Source organism: Nicotiana tomentosiformis, chromosome 11, assembly GCF_000390325.3.
Source record: "Nicotiana tomentosiformis chromosome 11, ASM39032v3, whole genome shotgun sequence".
In the NCBI taxonomy this organism is placed as follows: Eukaryota; Viridiplantae; Streptophyta; class Magnoliopsida; order Solanales; family Solanaceae; genus Nicotiana; species Nicotiana tomentosiformis.
The window spans coordinates 91,493,953-91,503,615 of record NC_090822.1 but is presented as its reverse complement, the minus strand read 5'-3'; the positions used below and the strand labels follow the sequence as shown (position 1 = coordinate 91,503,615).

Below are 9,663 nucleotides of genomic sequence, written 5' to 3'. Positions count from 1 at the left end.
CACTAGGAATCCCCAAAATTCGGTATCACAAGTGTATGAGCATCTACTAGAACAATACAACATTACCACAATATCTGTCTAGAATATAAAATAGACAAGATACAACAACTGAATAAGATGGAGACTCTATGTGTTGCGAATCGTAGCGTAGAATGCAGCTCACTATAAAGTCCTCTCAGCAGTTGCGCCAATACGCCAAGATGACCACCTAATGTACATGCCTTAGTACCTGCACATTCAGTGCAGAAGTATAGCGTCAGTAAGTTAATCAACGCGTACCCAGTAAGTATCTAGCCTAACCCCGAAAAGGTAGTGACGAGGGGTCGACATTAACACTTACTAGTGGTCCAATAAATCTGATATAATAAGGTAGACAAGTATGAAACATAGTCAGTAAATAGTGAGAACAGATATAGGCAAATAATACGGTCTACAACTGAACATTGAACACAAAGTCCTCAATTATCGGATACCTCCTCAAATGAATACGTAATGGTCAACATCAAATCAATGGTCACATCTCAAGTTAGGAAACTCATGAGTACACGGACTCCTTATTAAGTATTTCGTATGATTCTGGCGAGGCGAGCGACCCGATCCCATAAGAGTTATTTTATAGAACTGTCGAGGCAAACGACCCGATCCCTCAAGAGTATTACATAATCTTGCGGAGGTGAACTGCCGAATCCCATAAAAATATGATACATGATACTGCCAAGGCGAACGACCCGATTCCATAAGAATATATTACTCTGCCAAGGCGAACGGCCCGATCCCATAAGAATATGATACATGATATTGCCTAAGGGAATGACCCGATCCCATAAGAGTATTGCTGAGGCGTTCAGCCCGATCCCATTAGAATATGAAGCTTTGACAGGTCACTGACCCCACTCACGAATATACGTATGAGTTTTAAAATTCAAGAAAAACTATTGGACGAATACGCCCAACATAGAAGATCCAAATTTCGATTACCGGCTCCAACGCCTCTCTAACTTCTCAAACGATGCCAAAAGATCCAAAACTAATCAAACAACGTGCAAACCAATCAAAATATCCTTCAATAATCGTAATTTAACAATTAATAATAATTTTCAACTTCGCTCGAAAAGGAAACATAGTCAATCCCCGGGCCCACATGCCCCGATTTCAAAAATTATCGAAAATAAATATTACCCTTAAGTTATATAGTATATATCCAGAAAATAATTTAATTTCGTCCATGAATTGGCTCTAAAATCAAGGATTTATTATTTCTCAACTTTAGATACTTACCCCCTTGTTGAGACGAGAACAATGCCGCAAAAATCACCTCAAACGGAGCTCTAGAACTCAAGATATGCTCAAAATACTAAAATGCTTGGTCTAGCCATTTAAAACACCGCCGAGGTGATTTTTGTTCTTCGCCTTCGTGGGATACCTTCGCGTTCGCAAAGAGTAATTTTTTGCGTTGACCGGTCAACCCATAAATCCTTCTTCGCGTTCGTGGAACATCTCTGTCATTCGCAATGAACAAAGGTTCGCACCAAAAACCAACACTCTTTCCCGATACGGAAATGGGCATAACTCTCTCATACGACCTCGAAATTCGATGATTCTTGTTGCTATGGTTCCATAATTAGGATACAGATATAATGGTCTAATATAATCACAAACCAAAGGTTGCTTTATTAATATAGTACCCTTTATACCCAAAGAAATGACGCCGAAATATCAAATAAGAGCACGACATAACCCAAATACATCTGAAATACACCCGAGGCCCCCCAGGACTCCGTCTAATCACACAAACCAGTCCCAAAATATAAAATGAACCTACTCGAGGCCTTAAATCACACCAAACAACATGAAACCATGAATCACACATCAATTCAAGCCTAATGAACTAATGAACTTTTAAACTTCTAAAACTCATGTCGAACCATACTAAATCAACCTAGAATGACCTCAAATTTTGCATGCAAGTCCCAAATGACACATCAGACCTATAGCAATTCCCGAAACCATAATCCGGATTCGATATCAACAAAATCAACTCTCAGTCAAGCTTATCAACCTTCTTTACCTTCAATCTTCCAACTTTTGCCAAAAAGCATCAATTCAACCTATGGACCTCCAAACCCAAATCCGGTCATACGCATAAGTCCAAAATCATCATCCAGACATAACGAAACCGTCAAAACTCCGTTCCGAGGTCGTTTATTCAAAAGTTAAACCTTGGTCAACTCTTCCAACTTAAAGCTTCCAAATTGAGAATTAATCTTCCAAACCAACTCTGATCTTCCCAAAAATCTAATCCGACTACACGTGCAAGTCATAATATATGAAGTGAAGCTACTCAATATCTCAAATTGTCGAACGACATGCTAGAGCTCAAAACGACCGGTCAGATTATTACATTATAAGAAGGAAGTAATTCGTAGAACAAAAAAAGGTAGTACATCATCTAGAAATATCATTAGGTTTTCCAAACATCGTCACAGGCTGTGACTACAGACTTAATTATCCTCACCTTCTATATAGTATTTCTGTTACCAAATTCTTGTTTCATTTCATTTCGTCTTAATTTAAAAAATCACTTGAATACAAAGTCTTTTGTTCTTCTTTCTTTCACATAGTTAATATGTAAATGAGCAAACTCAATTGAGATTGGGAACAAACTAGTTGCTAACCTTGTGACATTATAGTTCGAATTATGATTAAATGTCTCTTAGCAAACTTTGACTCGTAATAATCTAAAGACTAGCAACAATATATTTCTGTATTACTTAGCTATTGGTATGTAATTTTTCCAAAATGTTTCCTATTCATTTTTTTAAAATAACTTATTTAAAATGCTTTAAAATTTTGAAATAATCAAACAATTTATCTTAATTTGGGAGTTTGGGACGAACAACAAGGGGAAGTGAAAAAAGAAAAAAACAGAAAAACATACAAACGAAGTACTAATTGAAAGAGTAAGATGGTCAACACTTCCCACCTATAACCTTATGATCGTGGGTTCGAGTCACAAAGGATCAAAGAGGATCAAAGAGGACGGGAAATAAAAAAAGTACTAGTTGAAAGGGAGAAAGTACGATTAGTTAGATAATTAATCTTAAAAATTAACAAATAAAGTAAATATAAATATTACTTAATCCCCAAAAGTATATATACATGAAATATATATTACATTAATTCGTTTGATGTAAATATATGGTGTGAAATAAGTTTTTTCAGCCTAGCTTCCTTCATTGGAAAACAATAAATAGAAAACACGTAGATATGGTCAAAGAAAATGCCCGACAATTCAAAGTCAAAATGTTTCTAGAAAACCAAAGTTGCCCCTATAAGAATACAATTCTACAAACGCGTACTACCCAAGACAAAACAAAATACCAAACACAAGTCTAAATTCTATCATCATTCGCATAATAATCAGATCATCGATCATCGATCATCGATCATCGATCATCGGAGATGTCGAAGTACGAGGAGCCAGCGGTGGGAATCCCCTACAATCCGGCTTATAATCAGGCTCCGATGCCTCAGCAAATCCACCACCAGCAATATTACGTGGCTGAAAACCCTTATCAAGCAGGTATGATTCCTCCAAACGTCATATATGGAGATCCCAAAGGTATTCCGATTCAGCAAACTATATACAGAGATACGCCTGCTCCTTTTAATTGCCTTCACTGTGGTAATACTGGTCTCACCCTCGTCAAGTAATTCTTCTCTTCCTTCTCCTTTTTCTTACTTTTTACTTTTGGTTAGATAATTACAACTTTGGTCCTCTGTTATTGGTAAATTTTTAAATTTAGTCCTCCTGATACTTGATCAAACAATTAACTTTTGAATAATTAGAACCTGTACTTTCATATTGGACTGAATTTGCTTGCTTCAATTAATGGAAGGATAAATGTGCTTAACTTATATCACAAGGACTAACATCACAATTTGGCAGTAACTGAGTGAGTAAAAGTGCAATCTTTTTATTTTTGTTTGTCTTCTGCTTGTATGCAATTTTGTTGCTAGATGTATTGTATGATCTTTTAGTGATGGGTTCTCACTGGAAATTAATTTAGCTTATCTTTATTAAGGAGTTTATTGATATCCTAAATGGAGTGGAATGGATATTAAGGATGTTTATAGCTGCCTAAACTATAACACAAAATGTAGTTGACTCGAACTAGTTTTAGTAAAGTAGTGGTAGTTTCTTTTTGTTTTGGTGGATAAATGTGGTGTTCGGAACAACTTTCATGGACCTGAACTACAAAACCTGGTATCGATCTTTTCCCCACCAGTACAAGTATGGATAACTCCCACCAAGACTTGGGCTAATGAAGGGATCGCATGACTTTTTTTTTTAAATCTACGGTGGATTCACGAAAGTAGTAGTAGTGATAGTTATTATTGTTTATTAAACGAATCCTCTAAAAACTGGAGTGAACTTTTGTGGAAGTTTAATATCCTAATGAGGGCTCTTTATATTTCTAGCACTTCCAATAAGAATCAGGTTCCTGCATTAATGAAACACCAAATTGGTGTACAGCGTATCTATGGATTAGTTTGGTATTTTGCCTATAGAAGAATAAATAAATAAACACGTCTGTCTCTCTTATCCCCTAACTGCATCGTCAGTTTAGTTGGATGAGAAAAAAATCAGGAAGTTGGAACAGAGGTTTGTAAGAGCATACCTCTGCATACCCGCTACTTTTAACTAAGGCAGGGTGCAACAGTTTTGTGCATATGGGGCATGGGGCATGCAAAAACATTCTTGTTACTTTTTCTATCTGTAGATAAATCTTGGTGGAAAGCTAACAATTACTTTTCATTTGATAGCTTGATCTGGATTATAGTTTGCAACAGAAAGGAGTTCTTTCTTCCCTTGCCTTTATCTTTGGATCTTGACTAATAAGCTGATGACTGTGCGCTGTATCTTATTTTGGGTCCTTCATCAAACACAGTCCCTAACCCACCTTCATTAATATCAATAGAAATAACAGGAGTGAAACTTTAGTATACCTGAATGGCCTATCTTCATTCCCTTGTAACCATGTATTGCAGATAATCATTAGTTTTACTGTTGCTATAGTTTGACCATGTTTATGTAGATATGGTTGGTGATATGGCTTAATCAAGCCCTTTCATATGAGATATAGCAATATTTGAGTAAATAGTTTTCAGGCTTCCGAAGTTTGAGCATCAGAATCCATTTCTGAACTTGGTTTACATTCTAGTTTATTTCTAAGTTAAGTGTATCAGTGATCCTTTTGATAGGTACTTAATGAAAGCTTCATCCTACAAACATTCTTCTCCAAATCTCTTCATTGGCCAATGGTCGTCACTCTTACCCAAAATAAAAGGTTTTCTTGTGGTCTTAAAGATTCTAAAGAAAAGAACTATTGCAATTCTTATCGAGACTTGTGATCAATGTTATCAAAGGCGAAAAACGCAAAAAAATTGGGGCTTTAAGCGTAAAGCGCAAATAAAGTGGGTTTTAATGAAGAAAGGCGCAAATGGAGAACAGCTACAAATTTATATGTGTAGTCCAAGACTTATATCTATAAGCATGAATACCAAATAAATGGACAGAGAAATAGAAGAAAATTTACGACAAAGTGAAATATCAATCATTTAGTGTTGCCTCTTCAGGATTGTGCTCATTGGTAAGGAAAAATATATCTTAGAGCCTTGATGACAACACTGAAGCGACCGCTACGCGAGGCGAAGCGCTCAACATGTTTTGAGCCTCGCTTCAAGGCTTAAGCGCGCTTTAAGCGCTCCTTTGATAACACTGCTTGCGATATTTGCACCTTAGACAGAGACATTATGATGTTTTCCTCTGCTAATTGTCTATCACAATAGCACTTCTAAGAGTGCAGAAGTGCCCATTACGGTAAAAGAGAACTGACTTCAATTTTCCAATCTCACTGGCTGGACATTATAGTGACATGGCCCCATATAGAAAATTTGCATGGCTAGAGTCCACCAGTTCCTATAGTTAGAAGCCCAAACTTACTAATTATACAAAAGGTCCTATACAACAAACCAACACGTGCTTTAGCATGATTTATTTCGTGGACTGTGTAACTGACCAAGTTTAATGTACAAGGAGCAGAGATAGATGGTCATATAAGGAGCAGACATAGATAGAAAATTAATACACACATGTACATACTTGTACACCCACATGTATGTGTCTATGTAGGTTGTGCATGTGTATGCATATTGTGTTGTAGTTCATGGGTAATTCAGCTAAATTGACCTTCCAGTTGCATATCACAGGCAGCAACAAGGGATATTGTTGAGCTCAAAAGCGCTCACATGGTGCTTCTCTATCTTCCTCCATTTTATGCCTTGGCTCATCTTCTCTCTTTACTCAAAAGCGTAACATATGCGATGATCCTTGCACATATAACATGGCAGCCTAAGTATCTTCTGATATTCTAAATTCCTTCGCGATAATGCAGTGGTTGCTAATTAATAACGTGTAACCTTGCATATGATGTAACCAAGATCAAATACTGCTTCAATCAATTAGGGCTTTAACAACTAGCGCTATTCTAAAAGGAGCATTTCCTGTTTGCTTTTTGGTTCAAGGACACAAAGGATACTTAGAAATCTAGGGCAGCCTGGTGCACTAAGCTCCTGCTTTGCGCGGGGTCCAGGGAAGGGTCGGACCACAAGGGTCTATTGTACACAGTCTTACCCTATATTTTTGCAAGAGGCTGTTTCCACGGCTCGAATCCGTGACCTCCTAGTCACATGGCAACAACTTTACTAGTTACGTCAAGGCTCCCCTTCGATACTTAGAAATCTAATGTTGATTTTGTTAGCACTTGTGCAGCAACTTTGTATGATGCAATTCCCTACTTTTCTTTTTTATGAATGTTTGAGGTAATATCCTTAAGTCAATATTTGCAATATGCACTTTCTAGATTAAACTATGTTCTTATATAATTTGCCTTTGCATAGCAATCTTATGTTACAACAAACAACTTTGCTGCCGACTTCTCCTGTAGAGGTCCATCCAAACTTTACATGTTCTGGGCTTTCTTATTATGGCCTTATTTTGAATATATGTCAACTACTTGTTTGTTGGTAATCTATTTCTGGTGAATTTCTGAATTCCTCCAATTTGTGTTCCATTTAGATCAAAACCTAGTCCTGCAGCTTTTGTTGGCTGCATGATGCCATTTATGCTTGGAGTATGCTTTCTCTGTCCATCAATGGATTGCCTCTGGCATAAGTATCATTATTGTCCAAGCTGTAATCAGAAGGTACCGGCTATTACTAATCCAACTCTTTTCCTTGCCTAATTTATGGAACTTTTATCAATTTTAAATTTGATGGTTACTTAAGTTTCCTCCCTTCTGTAGGTTGCCGATTATGAGAAATCCGATATTTGTGCTGTGGTGGACCCTCCAAACTGGGAACAGCCAAGTTTTGCCTTGCCTGCATGAAAGCACGATCCTGGACTTGCCTCGTAGTATAACTCTTTTTCTTTGTATTTTTGTCTATATGTACGCATTTCTTGTTTGCTCGAGAGAATGGATGAACCAAATGCAGTTTGTTGTTTGTGTTATCCTATACATCAGTAACTAGAAAACGATCATTTGTAGAGCGCTTCTCTAGTAATGTGCCGAAGGAACCAGGCTTTGGAATTATAGAACTATGGCATATTGATTGATAATGGAAGAATATCAGTTCACTAAACATGACTCCTTTTCTGGTGCTGGTTGTTAGAGTTCTTATACTCTAGACTAGAGTCGATTGCTGTTGAGTCCCACATCGGGTGGGAGTTAACAATGGGTGTCCGTTCTTGGACAATCCTCATCTCATGAGCTAGCTTCTGTAAAGTTAGCCTCAAAATTCATTTATTACAATTGCTCTTTTGTGTCTCTCGTCAAATGATGATGGAAAATATTTTAGAAAGAACCATTGTCGCTATGCGTTATCCTAAATTCAAGAATCAAAAGATAATCATTTTTTTGACGTAGTTGCAGCTGGGCAGTCCTTAATGATATCGAAAATTGGAGCTTATTCATAAAACCAATCAATGAACAAATGAACGTGAATATTAATAAGAGAGTAACGTTTTGCAGATATCTAAAGTGTCTGGCGGGGAAAAACTTGTGAGGACTATCTATCTTATCATGTGAATGCTTTAAAGGCTCATCTAAAAGAAAGTAAAGAACTTCCCACCGCTCACAATTTACTTCAGTCACGCCTTTACTTTCCTTTATGTTCAATGTGATCTCCACTACTTGAATTAATCTTGAAACTGAAAAAACTCCAATTTTCCTGTTTTGGGTTCTTTGTTTAATCATCAAACAAAATCCTATATACTATGAAGGACTTGTCTTTCTTTCTTTTGAAGAATGGCATGGCAGCTAAGATGAAGAAAGGCTTTAAAAACTTTTGCAATGATGATTACTCTACTTCCACTCTCAACCAGCAAAAAACTACAACATCTTCAGTTGACCATCTCGTTTCCTCTCCCTACACAATGCAAACCACTAGTCCTGTTAATCCTAGGCAAAAAGAAAGCGAAAAAGGCCAGATAACCTTGGAGGAAATGTTGCTGAAATTAGACTTGGAGGAAAAGATGGCAATTAGTAGAGCAAAGTTGAAGGATTATGGGCAAGTCAATCATAGAATGTCGTGTGTAAACAGTTCTGACATTTTACGAACAGCAAGAAATGCATTAAACCAATATCCCCGTTTTTCTCTGGATGGTAAAGATGCCATGTATCGTTCTTCCTTTCATAACACATCTCCTATACTAAACACATTTACTGCTCCAAGAAAATCAGTTCAAAATAACCTGCCACCAACTATAGCAGGAGAAAAGGTGATTTGGTGTAAACCAGGTGTAGTGGCTAAGTTAATGGGATTAGACGCGCTGCCAATTCCAGTAAACTGCTATAAGTATAGTAAGGAAAGATTTAGTGCAATAATTAAAAAGCAAAACTTGAGGAAAAGAGCTGAAAGATACGAGATGGGGAAGAGAAGAGAAAGGGTGAACAATGTGATGAGTTCATGTTCAAGAAATGGATGCTGTGTTATGAAACCTATAGCAATGGAGAATTTAAAGGATTACCAAGAAGTAGGCTGGCCAATGCGAAGTAACGTTTTGTACAGAAATCGTAATGTTGTGTAAGTTTTATTAAGTAGTTTCTTTGCTTCCAAATGCTACCACCAAGTTTTGGTAGTCGATGGAAAATGTACTATTATTACTCATATATATGCTGCTTTCTTACACCTTTTTGTAGGTGAGTCGTCAAATTTGGAATCCAACACTTGATGTGTAATTATATTTTTCTTTGGCTTTTTTCCCTAAATAAATTTAATGCATAAAGATATTAATTAAGAAATGTGTTGTTTTCTTCTTCTATAAAATTAGACAATCCACATTTTGTGAACTAATTTTTGTGAGTGAATTGTACCCGATATCCATATTTCTTTACATTATACTTTATACTGAAGAATCAGCAGCTTGTAGAAATGCCGTGGACGTGGTCCAGACGTTAGTGATAACAAACAGAACATCAATTACCGCTTACCGCATGTATTATCTCTAATTTTTCAAAATCTCAACAGATGAAATTGCATTTTAGCATTTTCATCAAAACATAATGGCATCATATTAGAGAAAAGTAACTTTGTTGAATT

The 9,663-nt window shown here is 36.7% G+C and overlaps 1 protein-coding gene across 1 annotated transcript; it reads left to right on the top strand.

The window, feature by feature from the left end:
• Positions 1–3,300: 3,300 nt before the first annotated feature.
• LOC104094511 (GSH-induced LITAF domain protein) lies at positions 3,301–7,704 on the top strand. The gene is made up of 3 exons (XM_009600462.4): positions 3,301–3,710; positions 7,142–7,268; positions 7,368–7,704. Exons 1-3 carry the CDS (start codon positions 3,463–3,465, stop codon positions 7,449–7,451), a joined length of 459 nt encoding a protein of 152 aa, XP_009598757.1. The 5' UTR covers positions 3,301–3,462; the 3' UTR covers positions 7,452–7,704.
• The last annotated feature ends 1,959 nt before the right edge of the window (positions 7,705–9,663 follow it).

Excerpts from the sequence above, each read along its gene's own strand:
- LOC104094511 (XM_009600462.4), top strand. The coding sequence starts at position 3,463 with ATGTCGAAGTACGAGGAGCCAGCGGTGGGAATCCCCTACAATCCGGCT. Across the intron at positions 3,711-7,141 it reads ACTGGTCTCACCCTCGTCAA|ATCAAAACCTAGTCCTGCAG; the intron begins GTAATTCTTCTC and ends TGTTCCATTTAG. Across the intron at positions 7,269-7,367 it reads GTCCAAGCTGTAATCAGAAG|GTTGCCGATTATGAGAAATC; the intron begins GTACCGGCTATT and ends TCCCTTCTGTAG.